A 27826-nucleotide genomic window follows, 5' to 3' on the forward strand; every position below is an offset into this window, starting at 1 on the left:
TTGTCATAATAATCTTACTTTTAATAAAATATTTTCAAAATATTTAATTCGGGGTGAAGAAAAAATATTGATTTGCTGTGGAAAGCTCCTCCCGGGTGCGCGAATGCGCGTCTCCGCGTCCCGGTGAGGCGTGCGCGCTTTGCTGATGGGGGCGGAGAGTTTGATGCGGTATCTCCACTTGCCCTCTTTAGGACCATGAAACACGATCCCGTCGCGCCGGTAGCGTGGGGTATAAAACGGTCCTGCGATCACTGGGCCCATCCGACCAAAACACAAGAACCATGAGAATAACATCAGCGTGATCGGATAGTTTGAGCATCCGCAACACGTGCTGCGTTATTATCAATGAGATGAGCCGCAGATCTCCAGATGAGCCACAGAGTCACACACTGGGAAGATGAGCTGACACTCCTTCAAACCATCTCACTTCCACCGAGAAAATGATGCTTTCCCCCGCAAGAATAGACAGATAATGCTGGCATTGCTTGTTTCTGCTCAATGACGCTCGGAGGATTTTGCGCAAGTAAAGAAGACTGCATGGACACATCCACTTTGGAGAGTGTTCTAATGATTTCAATACAGTAAGTTTTTATAGATCGTTTGTATTTTTTCATAAAAGTATGAGCTCGTTGTTGTTTGGAGAGGGGATTTTGGGCGCTGCGCAATCGGACGCGGTACCCAGAGCGCTGCGCAACGACCTGGGCTCCAATATTCACGTCCTGAAGACCCTCAACCTGAGGTTCCGCTGCTTTCTCGCTAAAGTCCACGAGTTGGAGAGACGAAACAAACTTCTGGAGAGCCAGCTGAAGCAAGCCTCGAGTCAGAGGTATCAGAGCTACTCGTTTTCCCGTGAGGTGGGTGTCCAAACCGACTCCCAGGAATCCAGACTGCCTGGCAACATCTGGAGTTTTAGGCATGTTTTGAGAAGTGGAGAGGGTGTACAGACCGTCCAGGGGCCCGGCGTCACCTGGACCCACCCGGACGGGGTCGGGGTCCAAATCGACACCATCACTCCAGAACTGAGAGCTCTGTATAATTTTCTGGCCAAAGTCAAACGGGAGAGAGAGGAGTACAGGAAAAAGTGAGTAAAACAGACACACTTTCGGTCAAATTTGATTATTTATGTTGTTTTATTATAAGCGTTGGTTCGTTTTAACCCAAGTTGAATTCTGGTGCCAGCTCTTGTTTTGTTAAAGTTCAATAGGCCTAAAATCAGCCTGCCGGACACATTTCTGGGGAGACTGATTCATTGCAGCAGAATATCTTGGCATGAGAACAGCAAATATCAAAGGGCCCAGTTTTGAGTCCATCCAGGCCAGATAAATTGTTTTTAGGTTATTTGGCCGTAGGTGTGTTGGTGAGCTTGCATGAGCAACGTTTTTCCAGTGTAATGATAAGCTTAATTATCATTAAAATGATCAGTAGTCGACTACTTTTGATGATGTCATATGGCATTATTTGACAAATGACAGTCAACACTGACTAACACAAGCCGTAATCTCAGCATTTTGTGGCTGTAAATCAAAATATTATCTTTTTAAGAAGACAAACCAAGCCTGTTTCAAGCACAGTATGAAGGGAGTGTCAGTATTACGCTGAAAGTAATGAATGCAGAATTGTCACGAAATTTTGCAGCAGATTTTATAGAGCTTTTTTTATTGCCCAGCCTGCTGGTTGACTTTTTTCACAATGTGTCCAACCCCACACAGAGCAGAGGTTTAACCACAAGAGAATTCTGAGATATGTGGACCATTTTTAATTTTTAATGGGAGATCAGATCTGTTGTAGAAAAGTAATGACAATGACATGAGAATCTGTCAAGTTTTTACATCCACATTGATAAGCAGTGACAATCTGGATTGTGAAAATCCAAAAGAATGTTTTGGAAAGTGACCTGGAAAAGTAAGATTCTCCTTGACAAACTACCTGAAATGGGAAGGGGGAAGTTTATCGAAGAGTTAGGCCGAAAACCACAAAACGTGATCAAAGTGAAATCCTTCCGCACCTGTAAAGCAAATTAAATGTGGATTGCATGTTCTTTTGAGTTGAGACAGAATCTTTCCAAGAGTGAATTTCTGCATTGTTCAGTTCGTTGTGGGTCATAAATAAAGATCCGAATGTCCTTTGAATGTTTTGTCTTGATGAGGGTTTGAGTTGAAATATGAGCGGGACGCTTCTTGACAGGCTTGTGAATGAGAAAGTTGAATGGGCTGTATTAATGTATGACTCAGTGAATGTGTGTGTTTCTGTTGAAACTGTCCATTTTTACCCAGGCATGTGCTGACTCACGAGCAAATGCTGCTCCTGTACCCCTCCACAACAAACACATATAAAGGAGCGGAGAGGAGATCTTCCTCTTCGTTCATCCTTTTGCTTCCTGTGTGCATCACATCCTGGTCATTCATGAACTTTAACATTAATGGTGTTCTCCTCATGTCCCTGCCTGTCATCTGTGACTGTTATCATACAGGACATTCAGTCAGGGCCGAAAACCTTTAAGTTTTTTCGGTGCGGTACTGTATGCAGGAATGTTTTTGTGACTTTGTAACAAGCATTTATAGAAGTGAAGGGGTTAATAATGGACGTTTTACACCTGTTAGTTAAGCTGTTGTGATTAGTCATGATGTTGCTTAGACTGTTAGAAGTGATGTGGTTTGTTGAAGTGAGTGTGAGCGATTAAACTGATGTTGCTTTTTCATTGCTCATGAGATTTGTTGGAGTTCTCAGTTGAACAAGAAACAAATGAGCGTAATTGTTGAAACACGTGAAGAGTAGGAAGGGGTTGAATTAATGTAGAGTGCTGGGGTGAAATAATCTGGATTTGGGTCAATTTTATGAGAAATGTTTGAGTTCATATATTGAGATCTTAAATAATATTTACTTTTGATTGCAGACTTGACAAATCTGAGCTGAGCTTGACACATTGCTGACATCTCTTCTGAAACTCTAGGTGTCCACCATTTTGTTATCCGAGTTCTGAGTAAACAACTTATTCTTTACATTTGTTCACTACTTTTTACCCACAATGCATTCTGATTTTGAGTGTACATCCGATATTTCCCATGATACATTTCCAATCAACCGTCTGATTAGAATCAGGAGGAGAGTGACCGTCAAAGCCACGAATGTACGTTTATATTTATACACTTGTGTTTGTTCTGGTTGACAGTTATTTTCTACTTTTTGAGAATAAACAGATTAAATGAATGTTATATATGGCAGTGTTTTATTATAAATATATTAAGTAATAAACATAATAAATGTAGTTTTGTTCTCTTTATTAAAAACTAATACAATAATCGTGACCAATAACATCAAAGTGAACTTTAACTACCATTTTCAAAACAATCCATAAAGCCACACAGGTGTAATATAAGCATTGTGACGAATGTCTGCGACAGTACTGTCAGGCTCAGGATATATTACGTCATTGGCCGAAATTGTTCTCTCATTTTCATTTACTTCCCCATATAGTGGACTATTTAGCACTCGCTATATAGGTAATAGTGAATGAGCAAATTGAGACGCAGCTTACATACTTGTGCTGTTAAGTAGAGACGTAGTTGTTACCATCCAGAGTACCGAAAAGCAACCACAAAGAAAAGAAGCAAAATGATTTGCTCAGCAACGCTTTAACTTCGAATGTGTGTCATCAGACAAACAGCTTGTGGCCAAAATTCCTTGAAACATAATTGCACAAAATGATCTGAAATTACATATCCATTACAATACTGCTAATAGGTCTAATAGAGTCCTGTAAGCCTGTACACAACACACTAGAGATTCACATGCATTGAAATGATCAAACTAATGATGTGATGCAGCTGCCCATTATGTGCTTATGAAACAGAATACATGTGTAATCGATGTAATTTGTCTAGTTTGGGTATCGTTGCTTGGAAAGGCATTAAAATACTATGGTACACGAGTACGATAAGTATTCAGTATATATCATATAATATTAGTAGCCTATCTTAAGTTTCCAGTCTTCACTTCATGTCTATGTATTTTTTCTTCCGGCCGCGTCTGTAGTTCTTCATATCTGACCTCTCTGCTGATCTTTAATGCTGACTTTGACTTTATTGCATGTAGATCAGCTTCTCTCGTATTACACACATATAATTCACTTCCACAGATACACTGAGATTGAAAAACAGATGGCCGATGATGAACAAATAATCAGATAAGTTGTGATACTCAAACACGCCTAAACAGGAATACAAAAAATCTCATTCTCATGTCTTTCCAAACCTATTTCTTCTGCAGAAAACAAAAGAAGATATTTCGAAGAACGTTGATAGCCAAAAAACATAGACCCCCATTGACTTCCATTGATTGTTTATACACAAACCACCGAGGCATTTCTCAAAATATCTTCTTTCGTGTTTGATATAGTACGTGTGCATGTGTGAAGAATAAAGAAAATGAATTATGTCTTGATGGATATTTCGATTTAGTTGTGCCTCATTTCAGAGTTATACTTGTGTTTTAAATAAGAAGGGATTTACACGTTTATTGCTCGTTTATTGAGGTTAAAGTCTTTATTCTGCACAATATTTAGTTAATGAGATGTGCCATTGAAATAAAAGCGTGCGGTCTTTGTCTGTAAGGAAATGGAGGATGAATTTAGATACAACTACAGTTCGTTTCTTTTTGATCAGAGCACTGAAAATGAAATGGATGTGCAAATCTGGAGTTTTGAAATTAAATTTGGTCGCTGAAGCAAACTCTGTAACCTCCCAGAGAATGTGATATCGTTCAGACATCATCAGAACTGCAGATATAAATGTTGCTTTTCATTCTACACATAATTGGACAAAGGTTGTTTTAATGATGCTGTGAAATGCTTGTTGTATGAAAGAGTCGGATTCATAAAACACACGAGATGTTGGGTGACTTTGCATTGTCAGAATAGTGTGTGATAATCCACGTGCAACGCCTGTTCAGCTTTGCTGAGGTTGAGAGGTTCATTGATTTGTTAAACACTACAGAGATATATCTGTTCTGCTCCATCGCTAAAACCACCTTTCTCTTTATCATCAATGTAAGAATAAAGACATCATGGTGATACAGGGAATGTGCAGGTCTGTATTGGTGCTGTAGTGTTTTTATGACACATGTATCTACAGCATAGCTGCCGAGTCTTCCGGTGTGAACGGCCAACAGCCTTGCAGTGTCTGTTTATAGAGAGAGTGTAGATTGATGGGGTTTGTCAATCCCTACCGTGTGTGCGTGCGAGGGACACTGATATGTGTGTGTGTGTGTGTGTGTGTGTGTGTTTGTGTGTGACTGCATAGGGTCACTGTTATGTGTGTGTTCTGCAGGATCGCATTACTGAAGTCAAATGAGCACAAATTCATATATGTTCCTCACGAAATGCTTATACAGCCATGGAAAAAGCAAGAGATCACTCCAGTTAAATCAAATCTCATGCATTTCTGCATCTATTGTGTCGACACATGTCCAGTGTATGTTGAATTTCAACAGAAACAAACCTCAGAAGGACAATAAGTCATCCATCAATGTGAAAAGACTCACAGTATGCAACAAAAAAAGAAAAATCAGGCTTATTCCATCATGTGTTGATATTTGACTGATCCTAAATTACACGTGTTAATTATAAGTTATGTGTTGTTTAAACATTGATATGAATTTCGTTGTTTTTCCTTGCAGTTTTCAATATCTCCAAACATTGCTTTTTTTTTATTTGGAAATTGAGAGAAATGTTGTAACTAGTTCAGAGAATGAAACGATATCGGATGCAATTGCCTTCAAATAGTAAATACAGAATTGTTTTAAACGCAGTCCCAGTTTTGGAAATAACAACATAAATGACACGACCAAATTCAGAAGGGTCACATCCATCCGCACATGTCAAACCGGCCGGAATTTTCTCCTCCATGAATAATTGAATCGCCGCTGAATTTAGCTTCAGTGCTGCGGATCAATGCGAGAACCCTGAGGTTGAATTTTGGTTGACGTCGATACCAGCACTGCGTGTTAAAAATTAAAGCTTTCATTAGCTGAACGGCGTGAGCAGTTTCTCATGAGGCTTATTAAGACTGTGTGAAGTGTTGCAGAAACGTTTCTTCCCATAATTACAAATATTACTGTTTAGTCAATTGATGGCATAGTGAGGAAAATTCAAAGGACGATAAAAATGTAGAGAACGTCATCTGCCTTCTGTTTTTTTTATTATTCAGACTACATAATACTGTGTTTTAGGGCTGCAAAATTAATCATTTAATCATGATTATGCTTCCCACAATTAATGGAGCATAATCGTTGTGATATTAATGTTTTAAAAGCAAGCAAAAAACTCCCGATAAGGTCAGAAAAGCTTGTATCTTTCAAACATTTCCCACTGCATTTATATTATTTTAATACGTTTTTGCAAAACCCACAGACAAACATGAAGGGTGACTAATAGTAATGGTTTATAAAAGAACAAGAAGTCAAAAATGGAGTTGCAAGGTTTCATTCCAAAGGTCACAAAATGTTCATTTTAGTGAGTTTTAGATGATTTATTTTTGTGCTTTGAAACACGGTGTTGAAGAAGTTCAATGGCAGCAGATTAATCCATATTCATTGGCTGTAAAGCATAATAACCATCCTGCGTGAATTAAAAACAAAAGTTCTGACCTGACAAAAAAATCTTGTTTAATAACCGCGATTAAACTGTAGAGCAAAATAGCCGTGCTAATTATTTTACCCATAACCCTGCAGCCCTACTGTGTTTTGTCACCAAAGACAAAAAAAAATCAGTGATATCTTTCTAAAAGTATAACAAACATAAAGATGCATCCCTCATTTATTTATTTTTAGTTCAAATTAAAAAGTAGCTATTGAGCATGTGCGTAAAAAATGAAAGAGAACTGATGTTTTAAGAAAGCACATGTGATTATTTGATCATTTCTGAGCTGGAATATAAATCATATATAATATATAAAGTCTTGAACATAACAGGCCCATGAACTCTGTTTCTTAGTTCCACTGACTGTTATGTTTCAGGGTTGGTTAGGCAGATTATCCTCTTGACAGACAGCACTGCAAATCTATCAATGAAAGCTTGGATGTGTAAAGATGAACAGCAGTGTTTCTCACACCTGTGTAATGGACATGTGGTGATGTTTAGGGTTGGCCGCACTGATTCAGATTCACTTGATCTTCACTGATCTCTGTCATGCTGATACACGTGAACTTTGGGTATTATCATCACAATGCGTCATGTCTCATCCATGACCGGCTGAGGTTTAAGGGTTGTCTAATGATTTCAGGTCATCTTACGTGATGCTTTGAGTTCATTCTTCTAACATCACACCTTCTGATGTAGATACGGGTCAGACAGTGGAGACTCTTCTCTAGTGCTTAAACTGCATTTGTGTGCCATTAGTAGACAGAAATTACTTACATTAATGTATTATTTAAGTGAAGGTGATTAGGAAACTTGGAGAAATAAACAAATCAGGGTGTGTTCCTGACAGGTCAAGACACACAGTTGCTGTTATTAAGGGTGCGGCTTTTATGGTAAAGATCTTGCAGGAAGAAGAAAACCATAAAACTGATTTCAGCTTATTATTGTACCATCTGAAGAAGGTAAAACGCTCTATTTTCAAAAAAAGATGCACATTTATATTGTAATATAAGAGTCATACAGTCCACCCAACCCCACCTGCTGTCTCATCCCGGCTCACACCCGTGTCTGGAAAGGTGTAAACTTTTGGGGAAAAACATTGTGTGTGTGAAGACAACACCCTCGTCCTCTCCGTGATTTGCTTTTAACATCTCAATGAAGCAAGTATTGGCTTTTGCAGGACCTTTGAATTTGATTCATCAAATCAGATTTTGGAGACGGACCCTACAGACCCCACTTTAGTATTTTGCTTTTCAGGCTGAATTCTGGGTGATTTAAAGGTCACTTTTCTTCGTTTTAATGCATTATCGACCATCTACACTTCAACTTCTAAAGAGAATTTGGTATTAGCTCTTGAAGCTTTCACCCTTTCTGGCACAAAACCAGAAACTGATTGAGAAACTGTAGGTCAGCAAAAGGATTAAATCCTGTTGCTCGTTGTTTGGGTTTTGTTTAGAAACATTACATTTGTTGAGTTAATTTTATTTCCCAATCCACCCTTCTGTAATAAAGATCTTAACTTACAGTATTTTCCCAATGTTTTAATTTATGTTGAGCTGATCCATTCAAAGCTTTGCATTTAAAGAAAATTATACCTCAATATATCTTGTCTTTAAGCTGCCATTAAACAAGCTAAGAGGGCAACATCTTCCTAAATCTATATTTTAATATAAATATATTCAACTTGAAAAGGGAATTTAATAATATAACTTGAGAGCAATGAAATAAATTAAAGTTATGCGAGTTGTACATGATACAACACATAGTTTAACAGTTATATTTTTGGTAAAAGTTTGGTTATACAAATTACAATCATTCTACCAAAAAACATGGTTACAAAAGAAACTGTATATACAAGCACTTAAAAGTTCATATTCAATTCTGGGGACAAATGACGTGCGCTTCTATCACTTCATTCACTTACTTGACGCAATGCTGTTATGAATACGTCTTAACAAGTCCTGATATCCACGTTACAAAAAAACACACAACTGAAGGATAGCACGTGGTCTTTAAATGTGGTTAGCCCTCCTGTTCATGAATGTTTCGGGAATGAATAATATGGCCGTGAGCATCAGCGATGCAGGTAAACTCACAGGATCAACTCGTATTTAAACGCTCTTGGTCGCAGTAACAAGTTAGTAAAACAATTAAACGATTTTTGGCGAGAATTTTTGTTCAGACTTAACATGCACAAGTATTTAGCTGCCACGCCTTGTTCATTTAGAAATTGTTGAGGTGTGTTGGGGTGAGGACAGTGCTGGGCGGACAGATGATGGATAAACGCCGCAGGGCAGATGAGATTTTACTGCCAGGCTGTTTAATGATGAGATAATGAATTTGTTTATAGCTGGATCTCGTGAGGATTGCTGAACCCATGCCGTATTTTGGTGGCCGGACCTAGATTATCCGTGACGTTTAAAATTTCCTTTTTACATTTATGCATTTGGCTGACGCTTTTATCCAAAGCGACTTACATTGCAATAAACTCATTTGTTTCTAAATATGTTTCTTTACAAATAGCCCTTTAGGGTATTTTTTTAATCCAGATACCCCATATAAAAGGTTAGAGACTCCTGCTGTAGATATTTTTACTTGACCATTTGCCGTGATATTGAATGACCATGCGTGTGTTACTTGTATCAGATGTCCACACCTGTTTTCCACATGTGTGAGTACAGCTGTGCCATTCATCACTAAAAACACATGCGAGTCTCCAGATCATTCTGTTTTCTTTATTATACCACTTGTTATGTTTATTTTCACACCCTTTGCTTGTGGAAATAGAGATTGTGGGATGGCACCTGTTTTCATTGTCTGCCTCATATCAATGGGTTTGTTACAGTTTTCTTGGGATTAGGTTATTTTGTTGGACGTAAATGTAGTATTAAGAACTTTCTTGACATACAGTTAGCTGGAGGAAAGAGTGAATCAAAGATTGAGCTTTTATCAGAATACTCATTTATCGTTGGGTTAATAAAGCATGAAGGCATAAAAGTTGGTGTTCATTATGAAAAACTGGTTCACCATATACAGCAGTTAAATGTATAGGTATAATGTATTGTAACATGTGGTATCGTGATATACCCATATATTAATAAAGATGTGCAATCTTTTATTCCAGTTTTATAGACCGTTTCATCGGACGAGCAATCGCCTGACCCCCTGACCCCCAGTTAACTTCCGGTCTGAGTTTGGCTATTGTCTATAATTAACTATTTATATTTTATTAGTTGATGTCAATATTCATTTTTATTAGGGATGCACCGAAAGGAAAATTCTTGGCCGAAACCGAAAACCGAAAAAGAGGAAACCAAGGCCGAAAGCCGAAAACCGAAACACCGAAAGAAATTTGGCCAATTATTAGTACCCTTGCATTTATGGCTATTACTGTGTACTAACTTTACTAAAATCAAGGCATTGCAATTGCATAATTAAAGTTTCAAAGAATAAATCAATTAGAAATTATGCAAATATTTATTTAGCACATTGCAACAATGCACAGTATAAAATAAAATTCAACAAAGATGTTTAACTTGACCCCACTCATGTGTATATTAAATAATAATGTACAGGGTACTGGCCTGCTGAAAAGTTGTACAATTAAATGTTCTCTCATGAAAACAAAGTGCATTTAGGTCAAGTGCATTTTACATTTTTCTCTGTAGGACTACTACAAGAAAGTCTATTCAGACTATTCAAGTGCAACTGCTTAAAGATACAACAATATTTTCTCTGTAGGCCTTCAACATAATAGTGTATCCAAACAAAGACTCCCATAGCCCATATATTAACTGTAGAACTTTAACAACAACAAATGCACCAAGAATTGCAGATGTGCAAAGTTGATAATAAGTAGCGTAAGAATAGAATAACCAACTTATTCTGTCGTCTGAAGCGCTATGATGTTCAGGAACGGAATTTGGAGAAAAACGTGTTTAAAGTTAAGTTATGAAAATAAAAGCCCAACAGTCCAATATCACAAGTAAAAATCACTTTACAGTGGTAAGAGACTTACTCTTATAACAATTTAGTAAAAAAAACATTTCCTAGTGTTGAAGTCTATAAAAATACTGTAAAAAACCGTTTGAATAAAACGAAAGTACAGAAAATGGTGCAGCGCACATTAAAAGAACGAGAGCTCTGCCATTATCACTACACGAGGAAACATTACGGACAACAAATAATAAGCAGTGAAGCAAGTTTTAAGTTGTTTATCATGTGCATAGTGTCTGGACTTTTGATCATCTCTTGTATGTTTTGCGATCGCGGTCCGGCTCGCGTGAGCAGTGGAGCGGGCATAACTCCTGGTGCTGTAGACGCGGAGCTCTGTCATCTCACGAAAACATTGTATAAAAAACTTTGCATGCCATAGTTTACACAGGACTGGCGGGAAATGTGCATTAATACTTCTTCATTCTTCATGTTATGTGGTTTACTTTGATAGGTGAACTGTCTTTCCCGCGTCCCAGCGTGACATCCGACGGGTTTTCCCAAATCGCATCACATGTCTAGTCAGTCGAAGACAACGACACGCAGATCGCTTCACGAGCATATCACGCTGAAGGGAAACGGGTGTTTACAAATTGCCCTCATTGTAATCTGCCAGAATGACGACGTCACTGGTAATAAAATCTGTCAATGACAAAGAATCTTTCGGATTACGCGACCTCTGGTTCACACACGTAAAGGAATATTGGTCGCACTCTAGAGCCCTGAGGGTGCATGCAGTTTAGGAGACGCTTTAGTGCTGCGATTAAAGGAATAACGTCCGCTACAGATGCATCAAAGGAGAGGTATCTGTTTGTGTCATCACAACATTTCGGCCGTATTGTTTCGGTGATAAAAGTCTTTCGGCCGAAAATGCACTTTTGGGCCATTTTCGGCCGAAAATTTTCGGTGGCCGAATATTCGGTGCATCCCTAATTTTTATGATTATTTTACTTTATAATAAGTGTATTAAATAGACGATTTGTTTAATTTTGTTGTATGTTTATTTTATTGAATAAACAATTTAGTAGTTTCATGTAGTTTTGACGCAAACCATATGGTACATTGACATCTAGTGGTTGAGCTTGGTATCGCAGTCTAGGTTCAAAATATCGGAGAGACAAGTTAAGCCAAGTAACGGTTCTTCTCGTCTTATTTCGCTTGTTATCAGAAATAATATTCAAGTCAATATTCAGTCAATATTAAAGATATCAGTGTTACATTTTCAAATAATGTTCTTTAAATTTGGTAGGATGAATTTGTGTTGAAAACTAAATCCCAAAAACATGAGTATTCACAGACTGAGACAAGTGTATTAACTTTTGACAGTCTGATCAAATAATGAGTCAAGAGGGTGATAGTCAATATTGCTTCAACATTTCACATATTGGAAACATTATGTCAAGATAGAAATAGAAATGGATTCTCTGAATGAAGTGTAAACTTCACAGATGTGATCATAAGAGTAAATTCTCACGGGTCTGGAGTTTAGACGTTGAGATGAACTCCCAGTCAAACGCCAACGATCCTGTCAGAGATCATTTTGAGGTGTGGGCTATTTTTTCCTGCTCTATTTGCAGTTCTGTATGTGTGACGTGTGCTCTGTTTCTCCAGGAAGATGAGAGGCCTGATGGGATTCAGATGAGTCATGTGTTCATTCACTCCTGTTTTATACTATCATTTCCCTATTAGAGTTTTGTGGATTTGAGTTTATGTCTGGTAGCTTTAAAACTGATGGGCATGTATGCATTTGTTAAAAAGTTGACCATTAGACAAATTATACATTTTGTTCTAGTTTTGTCTAGTAGCATAGTACAAGTCTAGGTTGTTTTTGTTCAACCCATAGTTGAGCTGTTGGGTTTGTCCATATTTTACCTAAACATTAGTTGAAACAACAGTTTAGAAATGATAATTCTTTGCTAAGTGACAGTAGTTAAAGTTTAGTATTTTGGCTGTGCCCCACTGTTGAAAAATACAGCATATGCTGGTAGGTAGGTTTTGAAGCATGGTAGCTGGTTTGTGCTGGTTTAAGATGGTCATTTATTGGTTTAAGATGGTAATGTGCTGGTTTAAGATGGTTATATGCTGGTCCTTAGCTGGTCCTAATCTGGTTTAAGATGGTCATGAGCTAGTCTTAAAAATGGTCATGTGCTGGTTTAAGATGGTCCTGAGCTGGTATAGGACCATCTTAAACCAGCTCAGGACCATCTTAAACCAGCACTTGACCAGCTTAAACCATCTCATGACCAGCTAAGGACCAGCACATGACCAGCTTAAACCAGCTAAGGACCTGCACATGACCAGCTTAAACCAGCACATGACCAGCTAAGGACCAGCACATGACCAGCTAAGGACCAGCATATGACCATCTTAAACCAGCACATGACCAGCTAAGGAACAGTGCATGACCAGTTTAAACCAGCACATGACCAGCTTAAACCAGCACATGACCAGCTCAAACCAGCCATGGACCAGCAAATGACCATCTTAAACAAGCTCATGACCAGCTAAGGAACAGCACATGACCAGCTTAAACCAGCTAAGGACCAGCACATGACCAGCTAAGGACCAGCACATGACCAGCTAAGGACCACCACATGACCAGCTAAGGACCACCACATGACCAGCTAAGGACCACCACATGACCAGCTTAAACCAGCACATGACCAGCTAAGGACCACCACATGACCATCTTAAACCAGAACATGACCATCACATGACCAGCTTAAACCAGCACAAACCAGCTACCATGCTTCTAAACCTACATATCCCGCATAAGCTGTATTTGTCAACCGGATATTTTTTTTGTTCTACATGAATGTTTAGGTAAAAATGACAGCACAGTCATTCCATCAGTTGTGGCTACTGGATCAGATTGAGTAAATATGAATCAACCAGATGAATTGTCCCAGGGTTAAAGTGGTGTTTTTCTATTGCACGTTCTATTTCTATTGTGTTCAATTGCATTACTTTTGTGTTCTACACAATTATGTAAATGCTCTTCGGGTTATAACTGATTTTCCCTATTAACAGTATATAATTGCACAATAATAATTATTCCATTCAGAGGAACACGTAAATGACTTTATTACAGCGGAGACATTCTTGTGGTTTCTGGTTTCTGTCTTCACCTGCTCATGTGGTTTATAACATCAACGCTTACAGTGTTTCTTAATAACAGCTCTTATGTCATTATCACTGCTTGCTAAGACAGGTATCGCTATTGTTGTTCTTAGTGAAGAGCATCGAAGTTCAGAGGTACAGACGTGGAGCCCAATTCATTATGTAAAAATAAGAATGTTCTTTAGAAAAATTGAAATAAATTTGTAAGAGTTAAATTCTCAAAAAAATAAATGTTTCTTGAGGATAAAATCACAGACTTCGTCACGGCACTCGTTCACTTGCATTGGTTCTGTGTCCATACAATAGAAGTGAATGGGTGCCGCCTCTGTTGGGTTACAGACATTCTTCAAAATATCTTCTTTTGTTCTGTAGAAGAAAGATTTTCATTTTTGGATGAACTATCACTTTGAAGGTGAATTATTTTGATTGTGGTCCTAAACAAGCACCATAACAGTCCATAAACCACACAGCAGAAACAAAATCATATGCAATATATCTTGCATATACAAAATTGGTATAATACATACTGGAAAAATTTGTAGTTAGCCATAAAGAAGAAGCTGGATGTTGGTTTGTGAGGACAATGTGGAATATTTGCTCAAGACATGCTTTAACTCACAAGCTGAAGACGTCGGGTCCTGTCACAGAAGGGCGAATGAACGAGTCACAGCAAGAGTATTGGTAATAAATCACAGAGCGTGTGTGTGCGTGTGTGTATGTGATTTATCACATCGAGTGCAGAAGGATGCGTGATGTCCTATAGATTTCAGATTAATCATGTGTGCGCTCACTTCTACATACAAACAAACCACTGATCTCGCATTTCTGAGACTCCTGGTTCCTGCATGTGCCGCAGTATTTCAGATCAACAGAGGACTGAATAAATGAGAATGAGGGAATAGGTTCCACGCTTCCTTTGAGAACAGGAGCACAATGTGTGCTAGCATCTAAATGAGTCATGGCTGAGATCCAAACAGATCTAATCTACACACTAAAAAGTGTTCTTGTTGTCTGATAGTGTGTAAACTTTTTTTGTTTGTTTATTGAATTTTCAGTTGGTCTCGCTGTGTTTTGTCACAGTGTGTTTTTTTTGCAGTGCATGATGGGATTGTTTTTGGAGCATCCCGTCATCAGTCAGATATCTGTGCGGGGACTTTTTGGCACCATGATCCTCATGTGTTGCTGTCTGCCCTTGTAAGGTTGCTCTGCATCTATATTTGCATCTCAAACAAACGGAAAATACGCTCTTGCTGTCCATATAAGCGGAGGATATGAGAGCGTCTGAGCATGACCTGCCGGGGTCTGGTTCGCGGTATGTTTTCATTCCAGACTCTGTCCAGATGAGATGAGGTTCAGTGTTTACTGAATTGTACTTCAGAATCATTCATCACCAGGAGCTCAAATTTAAAATGTGCATCGGCGATAACATCGCTCTGCATCCCGGCAGGAAGTGATGCTGTGCGCTGTGATTGGCTGTGTCTGCAGAAGAAATGATGCAGCTGATGAACTCTAGTGACCCGCAGAGCTCTGCAGCGTTCAATCACCATCACTCCAGCCAGAGTCTCGTGATCTCCAAACACAGGCAGTGACTGGACTCAGTGACCGGCATCTACCTGACACGACCAGCAGTGTCTTACTCTACAGCAGTATAGACAGACAGATATACAGACGGAAGGATAGACAAGCAAACAGACAGATTAATATACGGAAAGACAGATGGACAGTGTAGCAAAGTTCAAAGTAGGGAAGGAAGGAGGCGGGAACCGTCAAACGTTAGACAAACTTTAATCAAAATATACAAACAATAACACGGATGTAATTAAGGCCGGCTGCCACCTCACATTCAACTGGCGGCCACAAGAACAATAATACAAACTTTACATATGTCCGGGCCTGGTCCTCTCTTGTTCGTAGTCCTGACGCTCTTCCTCTTATACTCCTGATCTCCTCCGTGAGATATGCGGCACCGGTGTGCGCACGGCTGATTCCAACTGTCACTCATGCCACCGGTCCCGCCTCACGTCTCTCGTCCCGCCTTCCATGTTACAGACAGATATGTAAATAGACAGACAGACTTATAGATAGATAGATAGATAGATAGATAGATAGATAGATAGATGAACGAACGGATAAACAGGCATACAGACAAATAAACAGAAAGACAGACTGATAGACAGATATTGAGACAGGCGTACACGGACATACATATCGACAGACAGACAGATAGATATACGGACAGACAGACATATAAAAGGACAGACAGATGGACAGGATAGATAGACAGACAGATAGATACACAAGCAGACAGACAGATATATATACTGACAGACAGACAGACAGACAGACATATATAAGGACAGACAGATGGACAGGATAGATAGTCAGACAGACAGATAGATACACAAGCAGACAGACAGTTAGATATATGGACAGAAGGAGAGACGGACAGACAGACATATATAAGGACAGGATAGATAGATATATAGATATATAGATAGATAGATAGATAGATAGATAGATAGATAGATAGATAGATAGATAGATAGAAAGATTGATGGACGGACGGACAGACATATAAAAGGACAGACAGATAGACAGGATAGATAGACAGACAGATAGACAGATAGATATACAAGCAGACATACAGATAGATATACTGACAGACAGACAGACATATAAAAGGACAGACAGATAGACAGATAGACAGATAGATACACAAGCAGACATACAGATAGATATACTGACAGACAGACAGACAGACAGACAGACATATAAAAGGACAGACAGATAGACAGGATAGATAGACAGACAGATAGACAGATAGATACACAAGCAGACATACAGATAGATATACTGACAGACAGACAGACAGACAGACATATAAAAGGACAGACAGATAGACAGATAGATACACAAGCAGACATACAGATAGATATACTGACAGACAGACAGACAGACAGACATATATAAGGACAGACAGATAGACAGGATAGATAGACAGACAGATAGACAGATAGATGCACAAGCAGACATACAGATAGATATACTGACAGACAGACAGACAGACATATATAAGGACAGACAGATAGACAGATAGACAGATAGATACACAAGCAGACAGACAGATAGATATACTGACAGACAGACAGACAGACAGACAGACATATATAAGGACAGACAGATAGACAGATAGACAGATAGACAGATAGATACACAAGCAGACAGACAGATAGATATACTGACAGACAGACATATATAAGGACAGACAGATGGACAGGATAGATAGTCAGACAGACAGATAGATACACAAGCAGACAGACAGTTAGATATATGGACAGACGGAGAGACGGACAGACAGACATATATAAGGACAGGATAGATAGATAGATAGATAGATAGATAGATAGATAGATAGATAGACAGACAGACGGACGGACGGACGGACGGACGGACGGACAGACATATATAAGGACAGGATAGATAGATAGATAGATAGATAGATAGATAGATAGATAGACAGACAGACGGACGGACGGACGGACGGACAGACAGACATATATAAGGACAGGATAGATAGATAGATAGATAGATAGATAGATAGATAGATAGATAGATAGATAGATAGATAGATAGATAGACAGACGGACGGACGGACGGACGGACGGACGGACGGACGGACGGACGGACGGACGGACAGACATATATAAGGACAGGATAGATAGACAGACAGATAGACAGACAGACAGACAGACAGACAGACAGACAGACAGATAGATAGATAGATGGATAGACGGACAGACGGACAGACTGATATGCAAGTAGACAGACAGACAGATAGATGCAGGATGGGACTTCTTTATATTCTCTGGTGAAAATGAATCTTTATGTAACTTTGCAGGTGCTCAGTACCATGATGTCATTTGCCATTTTAAAGAGGTTTCTATGGTTTTAGGGGTGTGTTTTGTGTCATTGCATCTATGGCGACAGTGAGGCAAAGGTCTGATTTTTATTGGTCAGCGTGACATTTTACAGCTTCAGGGGCTTTCTTTTTGTTTTTGTGTGAGTTTCTGTGTTTTTAAGAGCAGTTGTCTGTACAGTCACTTGAAGTGCTAAAGTGAACACAAGCGCTGTGACTAATCAGTATGCTGACATCAGATCAGTCCGTGTCTTCATTCAGCTGCAGTCCACATTCCATGAGGAGAGATGTTTATTGTTTACTTCTCCGGGGTAACAGAAGTGAGAGAGCGGGTCATTATCGCTCACGGGAGGCAGTAAATGTGACGGAGGGGCTGATACGCTGAATGCACTAATTTGGTGAAGCCTCAATGGTTGCCGTGGCAACCGGAAGTGATGCCTCGGGAATGATTTGATTTACAGCTCTTTAGATAGAAAGCCTCCAGCGTTTGACATCAGTGTTTACATTAAAATGCCTCTTCACAGCTGTCACGTAGTTTTACTAATGGTTTAGGTTTGAAGTTCTTCTCTGGGAGGTTGTGGTTTCTTGTTTCCTGGTTTTAATTTACTTTGCAGTTTGCGTTTAACCAAATGGATAGAAGCCACAGGGTAACATAATGTGATGTCTTGATCTATAGTGTTTTAACTTTAGAAGGACTTTTGAGGTTTGCTGATCGTAATGAACACATTATCTATTTATCTTTTTAATATATAGTTGATTTATTATTAGAAACTAATGACATGAATAATTATTAGATAGTTATTAGATAATTATTTGCATTAAAGTAATGGTAGCATAATGCACCCAGACATTTTACTTCTGGGTTTGTTTGTGATGATTCTCGTAGAGATTTATGAGATCTTTAATACCTATGAACTTAAATCAGAATAGATTGAAGGCTGGACAACAAATACTGTTGTGACACATTCGTATTTTCCAATATTAATAATTGCAATATATGTCAAGTGTGCTTCATGGTGTATGTTTTCATTCACATAAATATATACGCTGTGGCATAACCATGATCACACAGATTCAGTGTGAGTGTTTGTCCAGGTCGTGATGGTTTTGGTCTGTTAGTTCACACGCAGCATTAGGTTTCAGATCTGCCCGAACCACAGACGCCAGCAGAACAGAGCCGAGGGGTTTACCGGAGGAATCCTGACCTTAAAGATCAATGTTTGAGAATGAAACACAGATGGTGTGCTGCAAAATCTATCCCTGATGTATGTCGACTGTGTAAAGATTTTCTCACTGTGAAAGATTTTGATACCAATAATACCACAATAGATATATATTTGTGAAAATAACACAAAACACTAAACACAAGGTAATGTGATGTACGTAAAAAAACTCAAACAAGTCAGGACCAGGAAGAACATGTTCAGGTTTACAAGGCGCAACATGAGTTTGGTTATTATTTTATGTGTGCCTCGTCCAATCAAAATTACGACTAGGAATCTGGTTTAATAATATTAGTTTTATGAATTAGTTTTTACATGCCCGTCTTGTTTTTTGGTTTTAAATTCAAAGAGAAAATAATGAAATGAGAGGTTCATGAGAGGTATGTGGTGTGTTTCAGGTGGGAGGAGGAGGTGATGAGGAGAGAACAGATGGAGTCGATGATACAGACGCTTCAGGAGGTGAGCTCACCTGCACACCACACGTCTAGACACTGTGATGCTAATTTGTTTTGCCATTTTCACTGTGTAACCTTGTAGATGATTCTTAAACGCACAAAACAGAGTTTGTGGGTTATAATATAGAATAATATAGTATATAATAATATACATTTGGACGGACATTATACATCATTCTGAAGCACCAAACAGGACATGAACTCGAAAAGTCTCTAAGACTCTATATTGAACCTATAGAGACCTAAATTTTAGTCTGTACTTCACACAAAGCATAAAGCTTTAGATTCAAAGTCTATTAAAGTCATATGGACTGATGTTATGTTGCATTATGTTTACCCGATACTGAATCTAAATCTCGAATGATCTCACATATATTTGTAAATATTTTTATGTAGTGGATGATTCGTATGAATTTGTCTGGTGTGAATCGAATAAAAATGTACAGTTATCATAAAATGGTTATTGTGAAGCAAAAGCAGATCGTATTCAAACATACTGATGTACAAATTCATACAAATGATATCTTTTTACAATGTTAATTAAGAAGGTTTTCATACAAGTTTTCTGAATATTAGAAAAAAGCATTAATGAAGCCCCACCCTTATCTCCGCCCCTAAACCAAACCATCATCTGTGCAAAGCTGATTCAACCAGAAAGCGTGTATAAAATTACATAATTTAGCAACCTTTCAAAATATTTACACATTGCTGTGAGATCGTGTTGATTTATATGTAAATGTGGGGCTGGCCCACTTTAGTGTGTGACTTCATACTGCATCTAAATTTTGAGATGAGTAACTTCTCTCACTCTCATGTGTGATCTCCACAACAATCTGGGTCAGTGCTTTAAATGGCATGTTTAAACACATGCTCATATCTTCATTCCGGACGTCCACGTCAGCTGCAGAACAGTTTCCATTCTCCCATCAGGACCTACGTGACCCAGCGTTGCATCCCAAAATTCCCCCCCGATACAAAAATGCAGGTGTATAACATCGTCCTCTGCCGTCCACCGCTGACGCAGCGAGAAATCAATGAACGTCTGCATCTGTGTGTGTGTTGGATTATGGGTCAGCAAAACCGAAGCTTCCCAAGAGAGTCCTAACATGCTCCTGACTTTTAAATTCTGCCCTGAGCCGTATGGATTTCTTTTCAACCAGAGATCTGATGAAAGTGTGTTGTATTTAGCGATAGAAAGCACGATAGATGTTTTCATACGTCGCTCTTTGTGTCATCAGAACGCTCAGGAGTCCGAAGCCATTCAGGATGACTTGAACGAGAAGATCGACAGATTGAAAGCAGAGCTGGTCGTCTATAAGAGTCTCATGAGCGACGTGAGTATTCATCTGCCGTTTAAGACTCATGAGCGAATCACCGGCAAACGCACACTGAGAGTCTCTGTCAAGTCACAAATGTACAAACACTGATTTATGCCAGCTGACCTGGATGCAGAATAATTATAAACCGTTTATACAGATGTCATCTGGATTTATGGTTTATGACTTCGGTGTTCTTCATCTTCATTTCTGAATGAACATGAGGGTCACTGAATTTACTGACGTAGAACCTGTTTGTCATAAGGGTGGCAGACGGCACGGAGCTGTAGAGAACCAAAAGAAAGTCCTGGATCTGAAAGTAAGAGAGAATGAGAGATGTGCTGTGTAAAGCGTCTTTATTAGATTGGATAAAGGAAAACGATTGTTTTGGGTTCTTAATACTAAGATGAGGATGGATCCCTCTTCTCTTTACCATATTAAACAAACAAGCCAAAGCAATTGTTTCCCACGATGTGTTAATGTAGGCGATCTACTCGGGTTTGTTGCGTGCCTGTGGTTTGACAACAAGACTAACGTGTTGCTCCGTGAATTGTGTGCGATGACATTTGATTTATGATTTGATGTGTTTACAGTTTAATATTGACAGCATGAGGTTAATGAGGTTAAAAACATTCTAGATTCAATACAAAATAAGATTGACAGCCGTTAGAACATCATGTGGGATTCCACAGAAATGATGACTCATCCCACGGTTTTTCGTTTGTTTGTTTTTTTATACAGTTATGTTTGTGTTGCAGTAATTGTACTTATAGAAGTCAAAGGTGTTGTGCACTGTGAGCGTTGAGAAGCTTGTATTTGTGTTAAGCACATTCAGTTTTCTTTTAAAAGCGTTTTTTAGCAGGCTCTGTGTTGCCAGGTTCTCGTTTTTCTGTTCAATTGGGATGTATGATTCACTAAAGAATTATGTGTAAACGGCATATAAATATGCGTATTTAAGTTGAAACATGTTTATATTAGGTCTAGTTTTTATTCATTTTGGGTTGCCACAGCACTGGAGATTTTTCATGGACCTGGCAACCCTGTCTGTAGTGTGGTATTTTATTTTCTATTTTCTTCCATTGTACTTTTACTTTTTTAAAGTGCAAATGATTTTCTGTGATAATGGATGTTATACCACGTGAACTTGTACTGAACTCAGAACATCTCAGGTTGCTATTCACTGGTCACAACCGGAGTAAAGACTTGAGACTCTTTTCTGCATTGCAGTTTGTGTTTGTAGGGCATGAAAGTAACACATTTGTGAACGTTGCTGTTTCTCTTTTTATTTAAGCCAGGCTTAAATATTTCAAATAATTTGTGTCTCATACGATACATGTCTGCGTGAATCCGATTTTTTTCTCCTCCAGCATCAGATGCTCATTGTTTATACAGAACTAGATTTCTTTACGTTTGCAGAAACTGAGTTTTGATTCTTTGTTTAGCAAATGTCCGACCTCGACACAAAGATTCATGAGAAGGCCATGACGGTGGACATGGACATCTGCAGGAGAATAGATATCACCGCCAAACTGTGTGATGTAGCTCAACAGAGGAACTCTGAAGACATGTCCAAGATGTTCAACGTCAGTCCATCCAGAGCACCAGCAGATAGAGTTAGTACCACACACACACACACACACGGGACCCACAAAACAGAAGACCTGCTGACGCAGCATTTTTCAAAGCACATAGCGTCAGCTCCGGCTCTCATGCATGACTTATGTTTGTGTATGTCAGACGGCTGTAGCGTGTCGAAAGAAAGAGAAGAAGCCGGTTTCAGATGAGGAAACGTCTGAGATGGACGCAGATCCCAGCCCATCAGAGGACGAAGTCCCGTTCAACATCACCGATGAGATGAAACGCATGCTCAACCATCTGTGAGTCCTCACACAAAGACACATTCAGCTCAGATCAGGCCTAAGTCAGGCAGGTTTTTACATTTGCGCTGTGATGCCCCCAAGTGGTGATGTGAGGAACCGCAGGTAGAGCTCAGATCTGTTTCAGAGTGCATGTTTGGATGTGTTTGCTTTCATGTCTTCATGTGTCTTGTCCTGTGGTGGCGGTCCGTGTTCTTCTTCACGTCCTGCTCTCTCTCTTCTCTCTCGTTTTGTTTCCGACCTCTCGTGCAGACATTCAGATAACTCATGTGTTGCTAGGCGGGAGACATTCGACATCGATGACGACTGTGACAGTTTGACATGGGAAGAGAATGACGATACGCTGTTGCTGTGGGAGGATTTTACAAACTACAACGTGCCCTGTGCTTTTAACAACGCCAACGGTGCTCCGGACTGCAACGGAGACGCCAATGACCCTGTGAGTTTGTTAACACAGACGGCCCAAAAATACAACGTATGCGCATAAAATATCTAATCCCAAATGAGATGTTCTTCAAGTTTCCTCCTTTAGACCGTATAGTTCTTTGTACGTGTTTATTGTGTTGCATCAGTCCTTAGTTTTGGACAGTTTAAAGGTTTGTGAAATGAACTCTAAATTCTTCGCACTGTCTCAGAACTCTCAGGACGGCAGTCTCGGAAGTCTCATTGATGAGACGGAGTCTCTCTTCAAGAACAGAGAGCAAGAATACCAGAAAACCATCGGAGAGATTGAGGTAAGAGTCTGTATTTGAAGATTTATTCTTTTTAAATCACAAATGAGATCTCTTTAGTATCTCAATTATTTTTCATAGACATCAATAAGATGGAGAGCAGACCAAGTCTAATTTGGGTATTAGATATTTGTCTTTCAAAAAAAGTCAGATGTAATGTATGTATTAGAATTTCCGAAGAGATGACAAATCTGTGCTCCGTTTGAGACATTATTGAAAAGTCTGCAATCAAAAGTCAATATTACAGAAGATCTCAATGTGAACTGAAACTTTTCTTTCTCAGATGGAGTTGGCCACAGCTAAGAGTGATATGAACAGACATCTGCACGAGTACGTGGATATGTGCAGTATGAAGCGCGGGCTGGATGTTCAGATGGAGACGTGCAGGAGAATGATCAAGGGTGGCAGGTGATTCTTCCCATGATTCACAGCTTTACAGACAGGCGTTTGTCAAAACAACAGCAGCTCTTAATACGAGTGCCACACTGATCTTTAACATTACAAATCTTAAAGACAATCCCTAACAACTAATGCCACAATTAAACATAATAGCAGAGAATGATTCATCTCGTATCATTTATATTAATATTAGGCCACAGCCATGACAAAAAACACATCAGAAATAAGTTATCGTATCAGCCTGAAATCCTGTTCTACATAAATGCAAATTGAAGCACTACTGCATTCACAGTATAAGTCTCAAATGTGAAATTGCTTGTATTGCGAATAAATAAAATAAAATAATGATCAAGAAAATCATTGAAAATCATTCCAATAATAATTGTTCACAAAACTATGTAAAAAATCATGCATATATGACGAATAGGTTTATTAATGTTAGTATTAAACTTTTTACTATAGTAGCAAATATCATTAAAGCATATTGAAATATTTCTGTAAATTTAACATGAAATATGAAATAAAATGTAGGCCTAAAAAGTATTTAAGAAGCTTAAACTTAGTAAAAATTTGAAATGTTATATTGAGGCACTAAAATGACTAATTAGAAAAAAAATAACCTAAAACTGAAATGGTTCAATAAATAACAAATATTGCATGAATAAATAATGCAATGACAAAAAAATACATAAAAAAGAAGATAAACACATAACAAATAAGAGTAAACAAAAAACATTAAAACTAAACATTTAGAAATGAAACGCTAGTTCAAACTATTAATAAACTGAAATAACTGATGTTTGCTGCACATTTATTTACACAATATTTTCTTTTTAATATTTTTCCTTTCCAGAAATTCTCCTTCCGCGAGCTCATCGGCCAGCAGTGACTCAGGAAACACTAACGAGATACAGGACGAATCAGACAAGGATGGAGAGACAGACGGTCCAATCAGCTGATACCTGCCCAGCCTGGTCCCGCCCTCTCCCTGATCAGCTCTGGGTCTTTCAGTATTCAACCAACGGTGTTCAGCGCTACCGGTCAAAGAAAAACTGAGCGACAAGGCCCCTCCCACAAACTGATTATCCTGTAGGTGCTTTCTACCGTCTCAGTGTCAGAGAGAGGCAGAGTTCATGAGGGTTGATTCTGTGCTTCCACCGATCCATCGATATCATCAGCGTGTTACACGATAATGTCAAATACATCAGAGTACACTAGGGTAACCAGATGACCACAATAACAAAAATAAAGACGGAGATCATTTTTAAACACAGAAAATTATCAACACAGTCTTTGTCTTTACTATTGTCATATACAAATTTACAAACATTGCTCAAGTTTTTGACAATAACACGTCATTCAGTTTTCTTTGGTTTTCTAATCACTTTCATTATAATGGCTTAATTATTTATAAGGGTAAAAAATATATGGGTATCCCCGACACAGATACAACTATTGTTACATGAAATAAATGGATTACGTCTCTTTAGATGTGGGACGTTGTTTGTAAAACTTGTTATCGGGGCATCTGGTCACCTTAGGATTCACATTCAAAATCCACAGGCATCATTTTTCCAAATGTTTTTAGAAACTGGAAAATCTTTGGTTTGTCAAGTGAGCAGATTGAAAGTCTGTTTCAGACCAAAACCTTCCTGATAAAAGACATCTGAATGGTTTCACTTGGTATTATTATCTTTTGCTTTTTATAAAAAACTTTTTATGTACTGTGCTGCAGAACCAAGTTGGCCTTTTGAAGCCATCTCATTGAAAAGAAAAGAGTCGTGAATGTTGAACGCAGGATGATTGATATGTTCTATGCAAACGGTCGGCCTTATTCCGGATCTGATCTGTGTCACCTGTGTTTGTCTTCCTTAGTTTCCCACGCAGGTAATTTCATCTGTTATGTATAATATTTCTGTGTTTTAACATGTCGACGAGCCAGCGCTGGCCCACAATGTTTACTGACTAATCTGTGGACAGAATCTGTGGAACAGCGGCCCGTCCTGTTGAGCATCTGCCACGATGAGAAGTGTTTAATAGACACAATATCTCAACTTTAATGGAGCTATATGTGCCTATATATGTTGCGTGTTGATTTTGGATGGCCTTACTGTATTTCCAATTGGAAATGTATTTACCAACTATTTGCACATTATTTTTATTGGCATGGGGACGTTTGCCTAAACTGTTTCTTTGCAAAGGGTTTTAAAAAGTTTAGGGTGGAGGTTTTGATTGTATATAGAAAATGGATGTAGCTGAAGATATATGATGACATCAGCTGAATAATTGTATGTAGATGTACGTTACAAAATCATATGATCACATCAACTGAGACCCTTACAAAAAGTATTAAAGTGTGCTTTTAGTGTACTTTAAATCTAAGACAAGAACATATACGTTCAGTCTACTTTTTATGTAAAATAACATTTCAGAACATTAAGCTTCTAGTTGGGTTTTGATTGCGTAGCCTATTAAATTCTTTTTTCACATATATTGTCTTATAAACATACATATTTACATTTATAATGTAACAATATAATATAAAGAATATGTAAATAATAAACCCTAATTATGAAAAGTTCCCCTAAAGAAAACTTGTTTAAAGTATAAAAACTACTCTTATAGTATAGTTGCAGCACGAAGTTTTAAACCAGTTCTGTACTCAAAGATCAATGTTACACTTAAATGTATACGTGTGTGAACTAAAAAGTGGGACATTTAGTCCCAGGTAGTATTGGAATTGTCAAATCACAAGTAAACTACAAGTACATGTACTTATTTTTTGTAAGGGTTTTATTACTGGTGGATTGATATTGTGCTGTAACTCATTAAGGCCAGCGGGGGGCGCTGTTCCATACAGAAGCCTGTATGAAGTGTGTTGTTTGCTCAACTTCTGTGGCCTTTGTTTGTCATGCTTGGTGTCTTCTGGATCTTTTTGCATTTCATCTTGAATGTTTTTGGGTTATAGTTTATATAAGTTTTACATATGTTAGTCATATTAATAAGAAATTTGGGGATTTGAGTGATCAATGATTTAATAAGCTAAAAATATGGTTTCAGGGAAGTTAAAAAAAAGTTTTATATTAAATAAGATTGCAGGCAGAAAACATGTTTAGTGTTATTTTTATGATTATTTTTGCTTGGGAGAAATATCGAATTTATTTAGCAAAAGCTTCTATACGGTTTGCTGTTTAGCTTGTGGATATGAACATTTTAGCGAGTGGATTAGATTTCCTAATCTATCAAAGATGTAAAAAATCAGTTTTTGGAATTTTATAAAAATGTCCTGTTTTTATAATGTTCAGGGTCACTGGGGGTCATTGGGTGCTCGCCCCCATAGAAAACTGAAACATGCACTAATAGAGATTTTGCCTTTAAACCTGAAACATTGTTTTTTATTTTATTTTTCATTGTTTATGGAGACTAAATCATGCTGCTTTTTTCTTTGTCTTAAATCAGTCCCACACCCCATTAAGGGCCAGAATGTCACCATCTTCAAATCATTTTAGATTTTGAAAGAACAGTAAAGAAACGTTGGTCAAGTTATCAAAATCATTGTCAAGCTATTCTCAGTTCATATATACAAGAATTTATCAGTTGGTATTAGACAGTTGGGTTTTATTAATCCGTTGTGTCACATATTATCATTATTTTAAAGTTCGTGACTCTTAAGCATTAGTGTTTTTGTACATGTGTTCATCTGAACATTCTCACAAATGCCAAGCTGAATGCTTCTCACAATCATACAAATGGTTTTTGAATTCCTAGCAAATGTTTAATTTCTAAGACCCTCTATTAGAAAATACCATTAAACCAGCATTTTCTTTAAGAACACTAGCTACAAAATAAGACATGCAAGTCAAACTAAGCAGCGTGAACTGTATCCTTCTCATATTCTCAGCACTGTTTATTAGTATATTTTTGGGTTTTATTATTTTGACTTTGGGAATTATTTTTGGTTTAAATGTTTTTGAGTATATCCTCACATTGGGAGTGAGAGCTATTGGTGTATGTTTCCATAATGAATGTAATTGGTGCTGGGGTCAAAGAAATAAAATCTTTTTTGTTGGGTCTCTGTTTAGTTTGTGTTTTGATTTTTATTTGAGGCACAGAATGACACCTTGCAAAGATGTTCTTTATTGATCTTGATCTTTATTTGTTA

General features: G+C 38.2%; 1 protein-coding gene across 1 annotated transcript; it reads left to right on the forward strand.

The window, feature by feature from the left end:
• Positions 1–164: 164 nt before the first annotated feature.
• iffo2b (intermediate filament family orphan 2b) lies at positions 165–27741 on the forward strand. Its single transcript, XM_056735639.1, has 9 exons — positions 165–1081; positions 19285–19345; positions 20580–20675; positions 22100–22270; positions 22395–22534; positions 22814–22973; positions 23170–23268; positions 23549–23673; positions 24518–27741. The coding sequence occupies exons 1-9, from the start codon at positions 621–623 to the stop codon at positions 24621–24623; spliced, it is 1419 nt and encodes a 472-aa protein (XP_056591617.1). The 5' UTR covers positions 165–620; the 3' UTR covers positions 24624–27741.
• The last annotated feature ends 85 nt before the right edge of the window (positions 27742–27826 follow it).

Source organism: Triplophysa dalaica, chromosome 21 (genome assembly GCF_015846415.1).
Source record: "Triplophysa dalaica isolate WHDGS20190420 chromosome 21, ASM1584641v1, whole genome shotgun sequence".
Lineage (NCBI taxonomy): Eukaryota > Metazoa > Chordata > Actinopteri > Cypriniformes > Nemacheilidae > Triplophysa > Triplophysa dalaica.

Coding starts and splice junctions, on each gene's coding strand:
- iffo2b (XM_056735639.1), top strand. CDS start 621: ATGAGCTCGTTGTTGTTTGGAGAGGGGATTTTGGGCGCTGCGCAATCG. Junction 20,676..22,099: donor ATAAGAGTCTCATGAGCGAC/GTGAGTATTCAT, acceptor TTCTTTGTTTAG/CAAATGTCCGACCTCGACAC. Junction 22,535..22,813: donor AAACGCATGCTCAACCATCT/GTGAGTCCTCAC, acceptor ATGTGTTGCTAG/GCGGGAGACATTCGACATCG.